The sequence below is a fragment of the Pristiophorus japonicus genome, chromosome 8 (genome assembly GCF_044704955.1).
Source record: "Pristiophorus japonicus isolate sPriJap1 chromosome 8, sPriJap1.hap1, whole genome shotgun sequence".
Classification (NCBI taxonomy): Eukaryota; Metazoa; Chordata; class Chondrichthyes; family Pristiophoridae; genus Pristiophorus; species Pristiophorus japonicus.
The window spans coordinates 173,830,326-173,850,332 of record NC_091984.1 but is presented as its reverse complement, the minus strand read 5'-3'; the positions used below and the strand labels follow the sequence as shown (position 1 = coordinate 173,850,332).

Genomic DNA, 20,007 nt, shown 5'->3' with positions numbered 1-20,007 from the left:
GGAGGAACTTAACACAATCACAATCACTGAAAGATAATGGGACTAAAGGCAGATAAATCTCCTGGACCTGATGGCTTGCATCCTAGGGTCTTAAGAGAAGTAGCGGCAGGGATTGTGGATGCGTTGGTTGTAATTTACCAAAATTCCCTGCATTTTGGGGAGGTCCCAGCAGATTGGAAAACTGCAAATGTAACAGGCCTATTTAAAAAAGGAGGCAGACAAAAAGCAGGAAACTATAGACCAGTTAGCCTAACGTCTGTGGTTGGGAAAATGTTGGAGTCCATCATTAAAGAAGCAGTTGCAGGACATTTGGAAAAGCAAAATTCGGTCAGGCAGAGTCAGCATGGATTTATGAAGGCAAAGTCATGTTTAACAAATTTGCTGGAGTTCTTTGAAGATGTAACGAACAGGGTGGATAAAGGGGAACCAGTGGATGTGCTGTATTTGGACTTCCAGAAGGCATTTGACAAGGTGCCACATAAAAGGTTATTGCACAAGATAAAAGTTCACGGGGCTGGGGGTAATATATTAGCATGAATAGAGGATTGGCTAACTAACAGAAAACAGAGTCAGGATAAATGGTTCATTCTCCGGTTGGCAACCAGTAACTAGTGGAGTGCCGCAGGGATCAGTGCTGGGACCCCAACTATTTACAATCTATATTAATGACTTGGAAGAAGGGACTGAGTGTAACGTAGCCAAGTTTGCTGATGATACAAAGATGGGAAGAAAAGCAATGTGTGAGGAGGACACAAAAAATATTCAAAAGAACATAGACAGGCTTTGTGAGTGGGTAAAAATTTGGCAGATGGAGTTTAATGTTGGAAGTGTGAGGTCATGCACTTTGGCAGAAAAAAATCAAAGAGCAAGTTATTATTTAAATGGAGAAAGATCGCAAAGTGCTGCAGTACAGCGGGACCTGGGGGTACTTGTGCATGAAACACAAAAGGATAGTATGCAGGTACAGCAAGTGATCAGGAAGACCAATGGTATCTTGGCCTTTATTGCAAAGGGGATGAAGTATAAAAGCAGGGAAGTCTTGCTACAGCTATACAGGGTATTGGTGCAGTTTTAGTTTCCATATTTACGAAAGGATATACTTGCTTTGGAGGCAGTTCAGAGAAGGTTCACTTGGTTGATTCCGGGGATGAGGGGGTTGACTTATGAGGAAAGGTTGAGTAGGTTAGGCCTCTACTCATTGGAATTCAGAAGAATGAGAAGTGTTCTTATCGAAACGTATAAGATTATGGGCCCAAATTTCCCCATGAGTTGCACCGTTTTTTTTGGTGTAACTTGATTTTTCTGGTGTATCTTTTAAGTTGCAAATATGGCCATTTAATTTGCGCCAGTGTAAGTGAGTTAGTTAAGTTTTTTGTTAGGTCAGTTTTTTTTCAAAAGGGGGTGTTCCCAGCCACTTACACCATTTATGCCAATTTGGCCAGAAAAAAGTTGTACTAAACTAACTTAGGGCAGCGTATGTGTCCACTTTTGTCCGCACAGACTTTACTTACAGTTAAGGAATCGGTGGAAGTAAGCATCACCAAGCACAAAAAGTAATAAGCAATTAATTAACAAATAAAATAGAAGCAACCCTGCACCTAAAGCAACAAGACCAAAGTAATAAGCAATCAATAAATAAAAAATAAAACAAAAGAAGAAACCCTGCACCTAAACAACATTTCAAGCACCACCAGGCACCAAACAAAACACAAGCAGTAATAGCCATTCAATAAAAACTAAAGAACTGAGATAAATAATTAAATTAACAAATAAAGCGTTGAAGTAAATCCTACCTTCGACCTGGAATAGGGGAGGGAGAACGTGGCTGCCGCCCCACCGACTTTCAACCCTTTTCAGGCGGGAATTCTTTCCATTTTTGCCCATTTTCCCTTTTTGCGCACTGGCCTCTTCAAAGAGCTTCACACACAAATGATGCATAATACAACCTAACTGCATGTTGCTGGTTATTTATTGATACACAGGATGGGATGTAGCTTAAGCACATGGCTGTCACTGTATATGTACTTCTTTAACATGACAAGACCGCCACCCAACCAAACGAACGCAAAGCCAGTCCAGCATGGCAAGCGACGTCAGTACACGACAAGCTATCCTCGGTCCAAACCACTAGACTGCAGCCAAAGAAGACCAACCTCTCCGCCCCCCCCCCCCTCTCTCGCCCCGATCAAAACTCAGTCACACCAATCTGTTTCTTGAAGCCCTCAGCGACCGGCCTGTGCAGCAGGTCATTCGGCCTGGGATAGGGGCTGGACACGTTCTACAGGCATCATCATCATCACAATCATGGGACGGCGCTGCTGCACATGCGCGACCGCTCTACTGCGCGCGCGCGCAGCTGCCGGCACTGTTTTCGGCGCAGAGCTGTAGCTCCGCCCTGTACTCCACGAGGAGCGCCGTGCCAGGACCCGGGACACAGCAGAGCGGCCAGAATCGTGAGTAAGTTTTTCGGCGCCGTTTTCAGTGCACAAAGTTGCCGCATCTCTGGTTAGTGCACCGAAAAAAAGGATTGGGGAAATTTTGGCCCTATGAGGGGGCTTGACAAGGTGGAGGCAGAGAGGATGTTTCCACTGATGGGGGAGACTAGAACTAGAGGACATGATCTTAGAATAAGGGGCCGCCCATTTAAAACAGATGAGGAGAAATTTCCTCTCTGAGGGTTGTAAATCTGTGGAATTCGCTGCTTCAGAGAGCTGTGGAAGCTGGGACATTGAATAAATTTAAGACAGAAATAGACAGTTTCTTAAACGATAAGGGGTTATGGGAAGCGGGCAGAGTAGTGGAGCTGAGTCCATGTTCGGATCAGCCATGATCTTATTGAATGGCGGAGCAGGCTCGAGGGACCATATGGCCTACTCCTGTTCCTACTTCTTCTGTTCTTATAAGGGAACAATTGAGGGTAAGTAATGAGCCATACATTAAGTACATAGACAGCAGGGGAGTGGATGATCAGGAAGAATACGAAGAGATTCGGAGCGAAGTCAAAAAAAACAATTAGGAAGGCAAAGAGGTACTATGAAATTAAATTACCATGAAACATAAAACAAAATAATATATTTTACAGACATATCAATAGAAAAAGGAAGGTTGGGATGGGAACAGGGCCATTAAGGGATAGACAGGATAATACTACAGGTAACAATAGAGAGATGGCAGAAATATTAAATCATTATTTTGCTTCAGTATTTACCAGGGAGATAGAACAGGTGGACATGACATTGGACGATGAGATTAGTAATGAGAGAAGTGCATTTAAAATGAAAAGAGGGGTTATATTAAATAAACTTAATCAAACTCAGAGGATAGAACCCCAGATCTGGATGGATTGCATCCACACATTTTAAAAGAATCTAAGGAAGAGATAGTAGAGGCATTACTATGCGTATTAATTTGTTAGAAAAAGGCGCAGTGCCAGAGGATAGCTAACGTAATACCTATATTTAAGAAGTGGATAGAACATGTCCAGGGAATTATAGACCAGTCAGCTTAACATCGGTGGTAGGAAAAATAATGGAATCCCTCCTAAAGGAGGAAATAGAAGACCATCTAGAAACCAAAAATATAATAATGAATAGTCGGCATGGATTTTAAAAGGGAAAGTCTTGCTTGACCAACTTGATTGAATTTTTTGAGGAGGTAACAGAGAGTAGACAATGGTAATGTAGTAGATGTAATTTATCTATATTTTCAAAAGGTCTTCGATAAGGTAGCCCATAATAGACTGATGATCAAGATCAGAGAATGCGGAGTCAGGGGACAACTAACTGGCTTCCAGACAGAAAGCAGAGAGTAGGGGTAAAGGGTAGCTATTCACAGTGGCAGAAGGTGGGTAGTGGTGTTCCACAAGGCTCAGTGCAGGGACCACCGTTGTTCACAATTTATATTAACGATTTAGACTTTGGAATCAAAAATACAATTTTTAAATTTGTGGATGACACCAAATTGGGAGTGATAGTCAATACTGAGGAGAACTGCAACAAATTACAGGAGGACATTAATAAACTTGCAGAATGAGCATATCATTGGCAAGTGAAGTTTAATACAGATAAATGTGAGGTATTACATTTTGGTAGGAAGAATAAGGAGGTCACTTATTACCTGCAGGGTGCGAGTCGAGGTGGGGTAGAGGAACAAAGGGATCTCGGAGTACAAATACACCAATCACTAAAAGTAGTGACACAGGTTAGCAAGGCCATAAAAAAAGCAAACCAAGCACTAGGGTTTATTTCTAGAGGTACAGAATTGAAACGTAGGGAAGTTATGCTAAACCTGTATAGAATCTTGGTTAGATCACACTTGGAGTACTGCGTACAGTTTTTGTCGCCATATTATAAAAAGGATATAGAGGCACTGGAGAGGATGCAGAGAAGATTTACAAGGATGACACCAGAAATGCGAGGGTATACATATCAGGAAAGGATGAACAGGCTGCGTCTCTTTTCTCTTTAGAAAAAAAGGAGGCTGAGGTCTTTAAAATTATGATAGAGTGGATATAGAGAGAATGTGTCCACTTGTGGGGGGAAGAGCATAACTGTAGACCATCAATATAAGGTAGTCACCAAGAAATTCAATAGGGAATTCAGAAGAAACTTCTTTACCCAAAAAGTGGTGAGAATGGAACTTGCTACCACAAGGAGTGGTTGAAACGAATAGTATAGATACATTTAAGGGGAGGCTAGACAAGCATATGAGGGGGAAGTGAATAGAGGGTTATGCTGATAGAGTTATATGAGGAAAGAGGGGAAGAGGTTCGAGTGGAGCATAAACGCCAGCATGGACTGGTTGGCTGAATCGCCTGTTTCTGTGCTGTATATCCGATGCAATCCTATTTCTTGTATTCGGGTGCAACCTCTTATCTCTGTTTTAAGCCTCAGCACAAGCTTCCTTTGTTTCTGTAGTTACTGACTCATCCTATAGACCTTGAAACTAATGACTATTCCAGCTGTGAAGAAATCCTAACCTAAACATCATTCTCTTCACTAATTTTAATAAAGGAGAAATAAAACTAAAAGTCCAGTAAACTTAATATTAAACTGCAATCTAGCAAAGCTTTAATATTGAAAGAATAAAAGTGGATTATATTTGATTATATTTGAACTAATAACAAGAGTTCTCTAGTACGCTTGACGACATCAAGGGAGGAATAAGAGATAATGCTGCAGATGGCTTCATGTCTCAATCTGGTCTTGCATCCATTAGCTTGCAAGAACAAAATACTTATGACCATCAGTCACCCTGTACTTGCAGCAAGTTGATTTGGAAGCTTAAAAGCTGTTTATTTTTGCAGAACAGAAATTCCAGCTGAAGCTTTAGTTATTTAACTCTTTCGAGCCTAGTCCCTCTAAATACCCTCCTATGTAAGCCTATATTCTTACACCCTGATGAAAAGAAACAACCTCACCTCAATAAGTGCGAATTTTCCTTCAATCTCTTAAGCTAAATGTTATTGTTTGAAGCACTCTGGTTCAGACTGCCTGCATCCTAAGGTATATTTCCAGCTCTTCTGGTCTTTCAATCCAACCTATACAGCATCATATTTAGCTTTTATTGTAGCATTTTTAATGCGAATTTCACCAAAATCCTTCTGTGGCGGCATAGTCACAAATCTCAAAGTAACAGACCCAGACATGAAACATGGAAACTAGGGTGAGGTAACCAAGGTCACCCAGACCTTCTGGAACCATACTTCAGCAAGATGGAGGGGAGGGAAGAGAATTGGTAAGGAGAAAAACAGCAAAATGGATTCCAGCTTTTAAGGACAGTGTTGCATTTCCAATGCAGATCTCATATTTTCTCTGCGATAGCTGCATTAAAAAGTCACAGATTTAAACAGTAGCTAGGACCAAAATTTATTTCACCTTATTCTTCATTCCTTCTCCCCAATTTTCATGCCTTGTGTCCACACCGTGACTGGGTGAGTGAATGAGCTGGACTGCTCCATGTCCTCAGTGCTAATGCTGATCTGTGTTCAGCCAGCAGGTGGCAGTCTTGTGCACGTGTATGTGGCATTGGGGTCTGTTATCGACAATCCAGTGAACAGTTTAGCTAAGCACTGATGAAACCGGTTAAATAATGTGGGCACGGTGATTTTGAACATTCCAGAACCCTTAAACAAGACAGGAGCGCAATCCTTTGTCTTTATCTCACTGGTTTCGATTTATTTTTATTTCTTCCCTCCCCCTCCAATGTTGTCCCCTCTGTTCCTTACTGGGCTGCAGTTTCACGGACACCAGCACCCTCTGTACCTCACGTGTGTCCATTCTTCATGGATGAGCCTCGGTAGTGAACGTCGGTAGGCTATTTGACAAGAACGTCGAAGCTGAGTCCGATTCTCTCCCCACCTGACATCCACACATGTACATGCCAGTAGGAGTCACTGGGTCCGCCCAGGAACCCTGGCTTTTCTCCTTTCTTGCCTTGGTATGCTGAAACTGATGATTGTGCACCTACTGCTGCCCTACCTGAGGTTAGCTCATCTCCAAGTCCATTGTCTCAAATACCTTCAGGACAGTTCTGAGGGAGGTGCAGAACACAAACCTAACTTTATCTTTCAGATGCTGACTGAGTTTTGTATTTTCAGCTTTTCCGGTTTTAATTTCACATTTGCAGTTTTTATTTGTATATATGTTGCAAACCTTTTAAAAATCATCATCATCGGCAGTCCCTCGGAATCGAGGAAGACTTGCTTCTACTCTTAACATGAGTTCTTAGGTGGCTGAACAGTCCAATACGAGAGCCACAGTCTCTGTCACAGGTGGGACAGATAGCCATTGAGGGAAGGGGTGGGTGGGACTGGTTTATCGCACGCTCTTTCCGCTGCCTGCACTTGATTTCTGCATGCACTCGGCGACGAGACTCGAGGTGCTCAGCGCCCTCCCGGATGCACTTCCTCCACTTAGGGCGGTCTTCGGCCAGGGACTCCCAGGTGTTGGTGGGGATGTTGCACTTTATCAGGAAGGCTTTGAGGGTGTCCTTCTAACATTTTCGCTGACCACCTTTGGTTCATTTGCCGTGAAGGAGTTCCGAGTAGAGCACTTGCTTTGGGAGTCTCGTTTCTGGCATGCAAACTATGTGGCCTGCCCAGCGGAGCTGATCAAGTGTGGTCAGTGCTTCAATGCTGGGGATATTGGCCTGAATGAGGACACTAACTTTGGTGCGTCTGTCCTCCCAGGGGATTTGTAGGATCTTGCGGAGACATCGTTGGTGGTATTTCTTCAGCGACTTGAGATGTCTACTATACATGGTCCATGTTTCTGAGTCATACAGGAGGGCGGGTACTACTACAGCCCTGTAGACCATGAGCTTGGTGGCAGTTTTGAGGGCCTGGTCTTCAAACACTCTTTTCCTTAGACGACTGAAGGCTGTACTGGCGCACTGGAGGCGGTACTGGATCTCGTCGCCAATGCCTGATTTTGTTGATAGGAGGCTCCCGAGATAAGGGAAGCGTTGTCCAGGGCCGCGCCGTGGATCTTGATGACTGGGGGGCAGTGCTGTGCGGCGAGGACAGGCTGGTGGAGGATCTTTGTCTTAGTGATGTTTAGCGTAAGGCCCATAGAAACATAGAAAATAGGTGCAGGAGTAGGCCATTTGGCCTTTCGAGCCTGCACCACCATTCAATAAGATCATGGCTGATCATTCACCTCAGTACCCCTTTCCTGCTTTCTCTCCGTACCCCTTGATCCCTTTAGCTGTAAGGGCCATATCTCACTCCCTCTTGAATATATCCAATGAACTGGCATCAGCAACTCTGCGGCAGGGAATTCCACAGGTTAACAACTCTCTGAGTGAAGAAGTTTCTCCTCATCTCAGTCCTAAATGGCCTACCCCTTATCCTAAGACTGTGTCCCCTGGTTCTGGACTTCCCCAACATCGGGAACATTCTTCCCGCATCTAACCTGTCCCGTCCCATCAGAATCTTATACGTTTCTATGAGATCCCCTCTCATCCTTCTAAACTCCAGTGTATAAAGTCCCAGTTGATCCAGTCTCTCCTCATATGTCAGTCCAGCCATCCCTGGAATCAGTCTGGTGAACCTTTGCTGCACTCCCTCAATAGCAAGAATGTCCTTCCTCAGATTAGGAGACCAAAACTGAACACAATATTCCAGGTGAGGCCTCACCAAGGCCCTGTACAATTGCAGTAAGACCTCCCTGCTCCTATACTCAAATCCCCTAGCTATGAAGGCCAACATGCCATTTTCCGCCTTCACCGCCTGCTGTACCTGCATGCCAACTTTCAATGACTGATGAACCATGACACCCAGGTTCCGTTGCACCTCCCCTTTTCCTAATCTGCCGCCATTCAGATAATATTCTGCTGATAGAGAATTCAAGCTCTGCAGCCAGGCTGCATTTAGACAGGCTGTGAAAAAACACAGGCCACATTGCATTAAGTCATCAATCAACTTGACATTTTCGGACCTTGGGTAGCGAGCCAATTAAAACGTTAAGAGACTATTAATTGAGCCAATAAGGTCAAAGAAGGCGAGTTCTTTTCTGTAAATTGATCCAGGTATAAATACAGCCATTTTGACCATGTGGTTTCAGTAAGACAAAGGAACTGGCAATCAGCCAGCAGATTGTTGCTCTCTGCCAAGATTAAAAAGTTAAAACTACAATCGGAGTTCGTATTTCATTGGAAATTAAGAGATCTAACATCTGCCTTTGTGCTTTTGCCACCAAAGCGGATAACCTCACATTTATCTACATTATACTGCATTTGTCCACTCACCTAACCTGTCCAAATCACCCTGCAGCCTCTTAGCATCCTCCTCACAGCTCACACCGCCACCCAGTTTAGTGTCATCTGCAAATTTGGAGATATTACACTCAATTCCTTCATCCAAATTATTAATGCTTTCGTACGCCTCAGTAAATACGTCGACTATGTCCTGGAGTTCAGCCTCTGTATGTGAAAAATATCAACACGATGTCATACAGTCTAAAATTCTAGCTGTAATAAGGTAGAAGATTTCATAGGTGACTGCTGGAAGACTTTATTGCTGTAGTCTGTGTGCAAGCTAATTGGTGTCCTCTCTGCTTTGAGTGCAGGCTTGGCTTCAGTGGGATGCAATGTTGCACCTGTTGCAACAAGAGCAGGAGAGGGAGGCTCGAGCACAAGAAATACATCAGCGCCGATGCCTGCGGCGATCCCTGCTGGCTTGGCTGGTGTTCCTCAACGTTCGCAGGGACAAGAAGTGCCAATACAGTAAGTTTCCAAGATGGAGATTTGAGACCCAAGTGTATGTTGGTTTTCCAAGGTCTCAGCTTTATGAGATGTTACTTTTTACTGTTCAAAGTTAAAATTTGTGTCTGTGACAAGCTGATAAATTCCGGGGCTGATTGGTGTCCGTCATTCATAGTGATGCTTGGTCGGACTGTCTCATTCCATTTTGCTTCTTTCTGGAAGGTGTACATGTATGGACTTGAGGTGAGGGCAGGATGGGCTCAATGTGATGGGCCCAGATTGAATAATGAGTGTCTAGGCTCTCTCATGAATAGCCTGTTAAATTATCCCCCTCCCTTCCGACCTGAGAGACCAAAGCCAATTACAGGGTACTACAGGCCAGTTAGCCTTACATCAGCCATCGTGAAAATGCTGGAATCCATTGTTAAGGAAGTGGTATCAGTGGACTTGGATAATCGTGACATAATTAGGCAGATTCAACATGGTTTTATGAAAGGAAAATCGTGTTTGACAAATTTATTAGAGTTTTTTTGAGGATGTAACTAGTAGGGTAGATAAAGGGGAACCAGTGGATGCAGTATATTTGGATTTCCAAAAGACATTTGATAAGGTACCACAAAAAAGGTTATTACACAAGATAAGGGCTCAAGGGATTGGAGGTAATGTATTAGCATGCATAAAGGATTGGTTAACAGACAGAAAACAGAGAATAGGGATAAATGGGTCTTTCTCAGGTTGGCAGGCTATAACTAGTGGTGTGATGCAAGGAGTAATGTTTGGGGCCTCAGCTATTAACAATCTGTATTAATACCTAGATGAAGGGACCGAGTGTAATGTATCCAACTTTGCTGACGATACAAAGCCAGGTGGGACAGTAAGCTGTGAGGAGAACACAAAGCGTCTGCAAAGGAATATAGATAGACTAAGTGAGTAGGCAGTAAGGTGGCAGGTGGAGTATAATGTAGGGAAATGTGAGGCTATTCACTTTGGTAGAAAGAATAGAAAAACAGAATATATTTTACATGGTGAAAAACTTATAAATGTTGGTGTTCAGAGAGATTTGGGAGTCCTTGTCCAAGAAACACAGAAAGCGAGCATGCAGGTACAGCAAGCAATAAGGAAGGCAAATGGCATGTTGCCCTTTATTGCAAGGGGGTTGGAGTACAAGAGTAAGGAAGTCTTGCTACTCTTGTACAGGACCTGGAGTACTGTGCACAGTTTTGGTCTCCTTATCTAAGGTAGGATATACTTGCCTCGGAGGTTCCTGGGATGTGAGGGCTGTCTTATGATGAGAGATTGTGTGGAATTGGCCTATACTCGCTAGTGTTTAGAAGAATGAGAGGTGATCTCATTGCAACATAGAAGATTCTGAGGGGGATTGACAGGGTAGATGCTGAGAGGTTGTTTCCCCTGGCTGGAGTGTCTAGAACTAGGGCGCATAGTCTCAGGATAAGGGGAAGGCCATTTAAGACAGATGAGGAGGAATTCTTCACTCAGGGTTGTGAATCTTTGGAATTCTCTGCCACAGAGGGCTGTGGATGCTGAGTCTCTGAATATATTCAAGGCTGAGATAGATAGATTTTTGGAGTCGAAGTGAATCCCGGGATATGGAGATCAGGCAGGAAAGTGGAGTTGAGGTCGATGATCAGTCATGATATTGAATGGCGGAGCAGGCTCGATGGGCCATAAGGCCTGCTCCTGCTCCTATTTCTATGTTCTTATACTGCCTCACTGCTGGTGCTGATGTGGCCGGAGATCAGCTGACTCAGCCCAATTAGTTGTTTCTGGGTTGTATATATCAGTATCACACCACACAGTGCGCATACCCATTTCACCAACAACTGGTGAACAGTGACTTCAATGTGAATTATGTCCCGTGGCACTTCACATAAAAGGACATGGAAAATGGAAGCACAGCTGGGACATGAGAGATTAGCAGAGGTGGAAAACTTAGTTGAAAAGATGGTTTGTAAGAGATTTTTTAAAGGACCAAGTCCAGAGATTTTTTAAGGAGGGAATTCCAGAGAGTTGGTCTAAGGTGGCTGCAGGCACAGGGGCCATTAATGGGGTGGTGGGCTGTACAAGAGGCCAGAGTCCGAGGAATGGATAATTATCAGGTAGGGTATAGGGCTAGAGGATGTTGTGAAGATGCTATGGAACAAGATATGGAGATGAGGATTTTAAATGAGAGTTGTTGGGGAGCCAGGAGGAGGAGGATGATGAGCAAGCATGACTTAGTGCAGCAACGCACAGGTTGGAGTTTGTGGAGGTTGGGAGGCAAGCGAGGAGAGCATTGTGGTACTCAAGTCCGAAGGTGACAAATGCACAGATAAGGATTTTGACGGGGAAGGGGCTGAGGTTTGGGTGGAAACGGGCAATGCTGCAGTGGTTGAAGTTAGTTGAAGTTTGTGATGGAACTTGAACCTCAGCTCAGGATCAAACAGAATGCAGAGGTTGTGAATAATCTGATTCATCCAGGGAGAGAGTGGAATCTGGCAAGAGAACAAAGTTTGTGGGGGTGGAGGGGTGATGGCTTTGGTCTTGCCAGTGTTTAGCTGGAACAAGCTATGACTCATCCAAGACTGGATGTCAGAAGAGAGGCCTGACAACACAGAGGCAGTTGTGAGTCAAGCGAAGTGGCGGAGAGTTGGGGGAACCATTCATTGTATGTTGTTTTCAGTGTGAGTTGAGCAGGGAGTGGTGGAGCTGAATAATAGACTGTGTCAGCATTGAGCTTGTCCACAACAGCAAATTAAGATGTGCCTGCAGGGTAAAGGCATCTTCTGTACAGGAAAGATGTATTGGCCTTGGAGGGGTGCAGCGCAGATTCACCAGATAACACTCGTGGGCTCCGCGGGTTAAATCATGAGGCTAGGTTGCATAGACTTGCATTCCCTTTAGGATGGAAGATTGAGGGGTGATCTGATTGAGGTGTTTAAAATGCTAAAAAGGAATCGGGTAGGGTAGATACAGATAAACTATTTGCTCTGTCGGGGGAATCAAGAACCAGGGAACATAATCTTAAAATTAGAGCCAGACCATTCAGGAGTGAAATCAGGATGCACTTTTTCCCCACACAGGATGGTGGGAATCTGGAATTGCCTTCCCCCAAACAGGCTATGGATGCTGGGGTCAATTCTCAGCATTGAGATCGATTGATTTTTGTTAATTAAGGATGTCAAGGGATGAAGATCAAAAGGGTGAATGGAGTTGAGGTACAGGTCAGCTATGATCTAATTGAATGACAGAGCAGGCTTGAGGGGCTGAATGGCCTCCTCCTGTTCCTATGGACTCCCCCTAGCCTCATGGGAGCAATCATTTGTTGCATTAGTGTGACATTTCCATTTTTACCCTGGCTATCCATGTGAGCTCTCCAATTAATGACAATTTTGGTTATGGCAAATGGAGTTGAGATTTGTGCCTCTTGTCCTGTGACGTACCCAGGTTACTATTTTCAAGCTACTTCCAACGAGAGCGGCCCAGAGCCGTTTCTGATTGATCCCAGATTTCTCAATTTGGAATCTGTGTGGGGCATCTAAATTCCAGTCTGATGACCCAAGTCCTCCCTGCACTCTGCTCTCCTTCTCCGAGCCCCATCCCAGCTGCGTTTGTTTGTGTGTGCATGTTTGCGTGAGCGCACGCGAAGCAGCACAACATGAACATGCACGGTTTAAAACAAATTCAAGTGGTGAGCATTAATGGGGCCCATGTGTGTCTGTACGCTGATTATAGCACGAGGTACCAGGATAAATGAAGCGTGAGTCGGGTGCTGATTCAGTGGGTGCTGGTTTTAAATGTTGAGTGCCTCTGTTTATGGGTTGTGGGTGACTGCTTTCTGAACCTTGAATGGTTTCTGTAAAATTTAAAGAATTGTCTTCGCCTTTTGCTTGCTGATATCGCACAACCTCCTCAGGTTTGAATTATCAGATGCACCTTTATTTTTTTAATGACTATTCTTCATGTGTGAGCCTAGATGCTAAAGCCTGGATGTTCTGATTGCTGTTACATTATCAGCATCATCATAGGCAGTCCCTCGAAACGAGTGCTTCCACACTGAAAAGGGATGAGTTCACAGGTGTTTCAATGAAGGACCTAATATTCCAGGTCCTGAACTACATATTGAAGGGTGGAAGATGCCTGTGCGTGGAGTTTTTTAACGTGTGGTGACCGTTGCACACCAACCACCACACGGGCTTGACAGAGCTAGGCCTTGGTCCACTGGCAAGGATTACTCAAGACAACTAGAGACCAGCTCTGCTGCACGGGCCTAGTGCGCACACATATCGCAGTGTGAGCTGGCCCGTGCTGCCCCGGGGTTCTCGCCTCTGCTGGGCCCTGAACTCTCGCCTCTCCTGGGCCCCGATCACATCCCTCTATGAACTCTTGCCCCTCCTTTGCCCTGACCTCGCCGCTCCTGCTGTACCTGCCAGCGCTGCAGTCAGCCGTCGCCCTCCTACAGCAGCACGCGCTGCTCCCTGCAGTGGTATGCCGCAACACGCTGCTCCCTCTGATGGCCCCGGCCTGCTGATGTGTTACATTAACACGCTTGGTAGCACACTTTAAATAATATTAAATAAATTCGGTCGCTCAACTGTCAGTGTTAAAATGGCACTGATTGGAAAATCCAAGCTAGAGTGTCATCTAATTCAAAGCCAGGCAAATTGAAGGGAATTCATAAACCAGCTGGGACTTGACTGACTATTGTAGCAGCGAGTGAGCTGGCACGCACTGAATGGCAGACCCAACTCCTGACTGTAGACAGTCTCTATGTCACTGGCCAGTGGAGCCAAAGGAGAACCATAGAATAGGCTCCACGGTTGGACTCCAAACTTCAGGCAGGCCCCATCCCCAAGCGATAACTCCTTTTCAGTGACTTTAATCCTGCACCCTCTCCCAACTGCTCCGATTTCACTGCTCTGATCTTCTTCATAAAGCTCTCCATTCACATAAGCTTTCTTATCCACAGTTGATCCTCCCACCGCACCTCTTGGGTCACAATCACCGGTTGCGTAGTTTCAGATCACATTCTCATCTTTCCTATGATGCACGTTCCCTTGCCTGTCTCTAATGTCTCCACCCTCACCTTATCCTACCCTTAACCCAGCTCTTAACTTTCACCTTGGTACAACAGCCATGGGCTGGTGACTGGGGCACATATGACGTGCAATAGGCCTGCCTCTTCAGTGCTCAACAACTTCAATCATTCCTCCCACTTCACCACTGTCACCCCGCCCTCCTCCCCCCTCCCTTCCCTCCTCCTCCTCCCCCTCCCGCCAGCTCCCACTCCACCGCTGTCACCTCCTCCCACTCCACCGCTGTTATCCCACCATCCCCCGCCCTCCTCCCCCTCCATTCCCCCCTACTCCCCCTCCCCTCCTCCCTCTCCCTCCTACCCCCTTCTCCTCTGCCTCCTCTCACCGCCTCCTCCCCTTAAAAAAAATGTTCAATTCCTCAGTCTTTATGAATGATCATTTTTCCCTCCCCCCCCCCCCCCCCCCCCCACTTGCAGAGGGATATTTATTCACCTTGGATGGGTGAACCATTGCTATTTTTCCACCCTGATTGAAGCATTGTGATCTGGTGATGTGCCTCATAGCCCTGTAAAAATGAGTGATCTCTTGGTTTCACACTCTCGCATTCTCTGCCGTACAGGAGTGGCTGAGCAGATATACGCAGGTTATGTTGTGCAGCAGTCCTTCTCCTCATGGCACTCGGCCTGGCGTCTTCGACGGAGCATCTGCGCTCGTGAGACTCACATCAGTGATTTGGCCAGGAGGTGCACTCTGCGGAGGATATTTACCCACTGGAGGCACTGTATCCTTTCACCCTGAAGCCCACAGACTTGAATCTGTTAAGTGTTGCAGCATTAGTAGAGACAAGGGCACTTCTTCAGCTCAGTGGAACTACTGAAAATGTTTAAAATATACATTATCCCTTGGGACAAGGTGATGGAATAAAGCAACAGTAATAAAAGGGAAAATCTGTACTAAAGCAGAAAATGTGGCCAAATGCGCAGCTGCTCAGTCACCATGCAAAGAGAGAAGAGACAGGTTCAGGCTTTGAGTTTGCATCATTCAGCAGAACTGCTGGTTCATGGCCTGAGGGGAGATGGCTGTGCAGGGAGGTTTCAGCAGCCACAAGCTCACAAACAAACTGATGGTGACCACTGCATGGCTATTCTTTATAGCGCACCTGCCCCAAATACATTTATTTCTGCATTTTTTTTTACTGCAGGGGAAGTATTTGAAGGGCCACAGCATCTGTCTTCACCAAGACGCTGATGATCGATTCTGGATTTTGAAAAAAATCTTGTATCATATGCCTAAAAAAAGGAATGATGCATCTTTCTGTGTCAACCCAGAACGGTCAGAATGAAATCCATCAGATCAGGTTCTGGGAAGTGGAGTAGACCCCTCAAGGTGGGGTGGACTAGGGCTGCTCTGCCTCCACATCAGTTGTTGTATAATTGCAACCGTTGCTAAATGAACTTTGAAACATTCCCAGCAGGAGCACTGATACTTTTTAGTGTTAGCAAAGAGTTGACTGTCCTAACAATTTTAGCAAAATTTGGATGGCCAAGCTCTGAGCAGGATGAACCACAGCCGGTAGTATAACAGGTATTCCACATCACTCCAAGCGTGTGTTGGTTTCATCCCAGGAGCTGGAATATAACAGTGATTTGACAAGGACAAAAAAATATAGCCAAGTACTGATAACAGGCACATGGATATCAGGATTTAGTGAATACTCAATTTTCACCAACGCGCTTTTTTTTTAGTGTACTTGAGCCCAAGTACGCCCCAAAAAATATTTTAAGTTTCCCCATTTGATTTCTTCATTTCGGCAAAGCCTAACCTGTCCTTTAGATTGAGGGGTGGAGCCTTGATCTGCGCCCAAAAGATCGTGTTGCCACGGTAACCCCCAGGGCAACAATGCGAGCTGAGGCTGCTAAGTGAAACATACAGCCAGCTCGCAACACATTAAAACACATTGCATCAACTTACCTCCAATTATTAAAGTTCCCCCTTCCGATGCCCGTATTGATCCTCGCTCCTATCCCAGGCCGAAGGGCCTCCCGGTCTGCTTGCCCCGAGCTCCTTGCTGGTGCTGGTCCCGCTCCTCTGCCCGACTCTAGCCCTGAGCCCCGTGCCGGTCTAGCTCCATCTCCCCTGCCCGCCTCGTGTGCCTTGCTGGTACCGCTCCAGCTCCCCAATTACCCCCAGCTGTGAATGCTTTGTTGGTCCGCCCCCCCCCCACACAGCCCCGAGTGCCTTAGTGCCTTGCTGGTCCCGCCCCTAGCCCCGGCCGAGTGGCCTCCCTGTCCACTCCCTAGCCCCGGCCGAGTGGCCTCCCGGTCCGCTCCCCCGCACCTAGCCCCGGCCGAGTGGCCTCCCTGTCCACTCCCCCGCACCTAGCCCCGGCCGAGTGGCCTCCCGGTCCGCTCCCCCGCACCTAGCCCCGGCCGAGTGGCCTCCCGGTCCGCTCCCCCGCACCTAGCCCCGGCCGAGTGGCCTCCCGGTCCGCTCCCCCGCCCCTAGCCCTGGCCGAGTGGCCTCCTAGTCCGCTCCCCCGCCCCTAGCTCCGGCCGAGTGGCTCCTAGTCCGCTCCCCCGCCCCTAGCCCCGGCCGAGTGGCCTCCTAGTCCGCTCCCCCGCCCCTAGCTCTGGCCGAGTGGCCTCCCGGTCTGCTCCCCCGCCCCTAGCCCTGGCCGAGTGGCCTCCCGGTCCGCTCCCCACCCCTAGCCCCGGCCGAGTGGCCTCCCGGTCCGCTCCCCCGCCCCTAGCTCTGGCCGAGTGGCCTCCTGGTCCGCTCCCCCGCCCCTAGCCCTGGTCGAGTGGCCTCCCGGTCCGCTCCCTGCCCCTAGCCCAGGCCGAGTGGCCTCCCGGTCCGCTCCCCCGCCCCTAGCCCCGGCCGAGTGGCCTCCCAGTCCGCTCCCCACCCCTAGCTCCGGCCGAGTGGCCTCCTAGTCCGCTCCCCCGCCCCTAGCTCTGGCCGAGTGGCCTCCCGGTCTGCTCCCCCGCCCCTAGCTCTGGCCGAGTGGCCTCCCGGTCCGCTCCCCCGCCCCTAGCCCCGGCCGAGTGGCCTCCCGGTCCGCTCCCCGCCCCTAGCCCCGGCCGAGTGGCCTCCCGGTCCGCTCCCCACCCCTAGACCCGGCCGAGTGGCCTCCCGGTCCGCTCCCCCGCCCCTAGCTCTGGTCGAGTGGCCTCCCGGTCCGCTCCCCCGCCCCTAGCTCTGGCCGAGTGGCCTCCCGGTCCGCTCCCCGCCCCTAGCCCCGGCCGAGTGGCCTCCTAGTCCGCTCCCCCGCCCCTAGCTCCGGCCGAGTGGCTCCTAGTCCGCTCCCCCGCCCCTAGCTCCGGCCGAGTGGCCTCCCGGTCCGCTCCCCCACCCCTAGCTCTGGCCGAGTGGCCTCCCGGTCCGCTCCACCGCCCCTAGCCCCGGCTGAGTGGCCTCCCGGTCCGCTCCCCCGCCCCTAGCCCCGGCCGAGTGGCCTCCCGGTCCGCTCCCCACCCCGGGTCCTGGCCGAGTGGCCTCCTAGTCCGCTCCCCCGCCCCTAGCCCTGGCCGAGTGGCCTCCCGGTCCGCTCCCCACCCCTAGCCCTAGCCCTGGCCGAGTGGCCTCCCTGTCCCTAGCCCCGGCCGAGTGGCCTCCCAGTCCGCTCCCCCGCCCCTAGCTCTGGCCGAGTGGCCTCCCTGTCCCTAGCCCTGGACGAGTGGCCTCCCGGTCCGCTCCCCCGCCCCTAGCTCTGGCCGAGTGGCCTCCCTGTCCCTAGCCCTGGCCGAGTGGCCTCCCGGTCCGCTCCCCCGCCCCTAGCTCTGGCCGAGTGGCCTCCCGGTCCGCTCCCCCGCCCCTAGCCCTGGCCGAGTGGCCTCCTAGTCCGCTCCCCCGCCCCTAGCTCCGGCCGAGTGGCTCCTAGTCCGCTCCCCCGCCCCTAGCCCCGGCCGAGTGGCCTCCTAGTCCGCTCCCCCGCCCCTAGCTCTGGCCGAGTGGCCTCCCGGTCTGCTCCCCCGCCCCTAGCCATGGCCGAGTGGCCTCCCGGTCCGCTCCCCCGCCCCTAGCCCCGGCCGAGTGGCCTCCCGGTCCGCTCCCCCGCCCCTAGCTCTGGCCGAGTGGCCTCCCGGTCTGCTCCCCCGCCCCTAGCTCTGGCCGAGTGGCCTCCCGGTCCGCTCCCCCGCCCCTAGCTCTGGCCGAGTGGCCTCCCGGTCCGCTCCCCCGCCCCTAGCTCTGGCCGAGTGGCCTCCCGGTCCGCTCCCCCGCCCCTAGCCCCGGCCGAGTGGCCTCCCGGTCCACTCCCCCGCCCCTATCCCCGGCCGAGTGGCCTCCCGGTCCGCTCCCCACCCCTAGCCCCGGCCGAGTGGCCTCCTGGTCCGCTCCCCCGCCCCTAGCCCCGGCCGAGTGGCCTCCCGGTCCGCTCCCCACCCCTAGCCCTGGCCGAGTGGCCTCCTGGTCCGCTCCCCCGCCCCTAGCCCTGGCCGAGTGGCCTCCCGGTCCGCTCCCCCGCCCCTAGCCCTGGCCGAGTGGCCTCCTAGTCCGCTCCCCCGCCCCTAGCTCCGGCCGAGTGGCCTCCTAGTCCACTCCCCTGCCCCTAGCCCCGGCCGAGTGGCCTCCTAGTCCGCTCCACCGCCCCTAGCTCTGGCCGAGTGGCCTCCCGGTCCGCTCCCCCGCCCCTAGCCCTGGCCGAGTGGCCTCCTAGTCCGCTCCCCCGCCCCTAGCTCCGGCCGAGTGGCTCCTAGTCCGCTCCCCCGCCCCTAGCCCCGGCCGAGTGGCCTCCTAGTCCGCTCCCCCGCCCCTAGCTCTGGCCGAGTGGCCTCCCGGTCTGCTCCCCCGCCCCTAGCCATGGCCGAGTGGCCTCCCGGTCCGCTCCCCCGCCCCTAGCCCCGGCCGAGTGGCCTCCCGGTCCGCTCCCCGCCCCTAGCCCCGGCCGAGTGGCCTCCCGGTCCGCTCCCCACCCCTAGCCCCGGCCGAGTGGCCTCCCGGTCCGCTCCCCCGCCCCTAGCTCTGGCCGAGTGGCCTCCTGGTCCGCTCCCCCGCCCCTAGCCCTGGTCGAGTGGCCTCCCGGTCCGCTCCCCCGCCCCTAGCTCTGGCCGAGTGGCCTCCCGGTCCGCTCCCCGCCCCTAGCCCCGGCCGAGTGGCCTCCCGGTCCGCTCTCCCGCCCCTAGCTCTGGCCGAGTGGCCTCCCGGTCCGCTCCCTGCCCCTAGCCCAGGCCGAGTGGCCTCCCGGTCCGCTCCCCCGCCCCTAGCCCCGGCCGAGTGGCCTCCCGGTCCGCTCCCCACCCCTAGCTCCGGCCGAGTGGCCTCCTAGTCCGCTCCCCCGCCCCTAGCTCTGGCCGAGTGGCCTCCCGGTCTGCTCCCCCGCCCCTAGCTCTGGCCGAGTGGCCTCCCGGTCCGCTCCCCCGCCCCTAGCCCCGGCCGAGTGGCCTCCCGGTCCGCTCCCCGCCCCTAGCCCCGGCCGAGTGGCCTCCCGGTCCGCTCCCCACCCCTAGCCCCGGCCGAGTGGCCTCCCGGTCCGTTCCCCCGCCCCTAGCTCTGGCCGAGTGGCCTCCTGGTCCGCTCCCCCGCCCCTAGCCCTGGTCGAGTGGCCTCCCGGTCCGCTCCCCCGCCCCTAGCTCTGGCCGAGTGGCCTCCCGGTCCGCTCCCCGCCCCTAGCCCCGGCCGAGTGGCCTCCCGGTCCGCTCTCCCGCCCCTAGCTCTGGCCGAGTGGCCTCCCGGTCCGCTCCCCACCCCTAGCTCCGGCCGAGTGGCCTCCCGGTCCGCTCCCCACCCCTAGCTCCGGCCGAGTGGCCTCCCAGTCCGCTCCCCCGCCCCT

General features: G+C 51.1%; 1 protein-coding gene across 3 annotated transcripts in view; it reads left to right on the top strand.

The window, feature by feature from the left end:
- sfi1 (SFI1 centrin binding protein) overlaps positions 1-20,007 on the top strand; it is a 209,556-nt gene that overhangs the window by 63,486 nt on the left and 126,063 nt on the right. For all 3 annotated transcript variants that reach the window (XR_011594118.1, XM_070887562.1, XM_070887563.1), the window contains exons 9-10: positions 9,069-9,225; positions 14,857-15,018. Coding sequence is in view for 2 of the 3 variants with exons in the window: in XM_070887562.1 (XP_070743663.1) it covers positions 9,069-9,225; positions 14,857-15,018 (319 nt within the window). In the remaining variant the exon portion in view is untranslated. The remainder of the gene's footprint in view (positions 1-9,068; positions 9,226-14,856; positions 15,019-20,007) is intronic.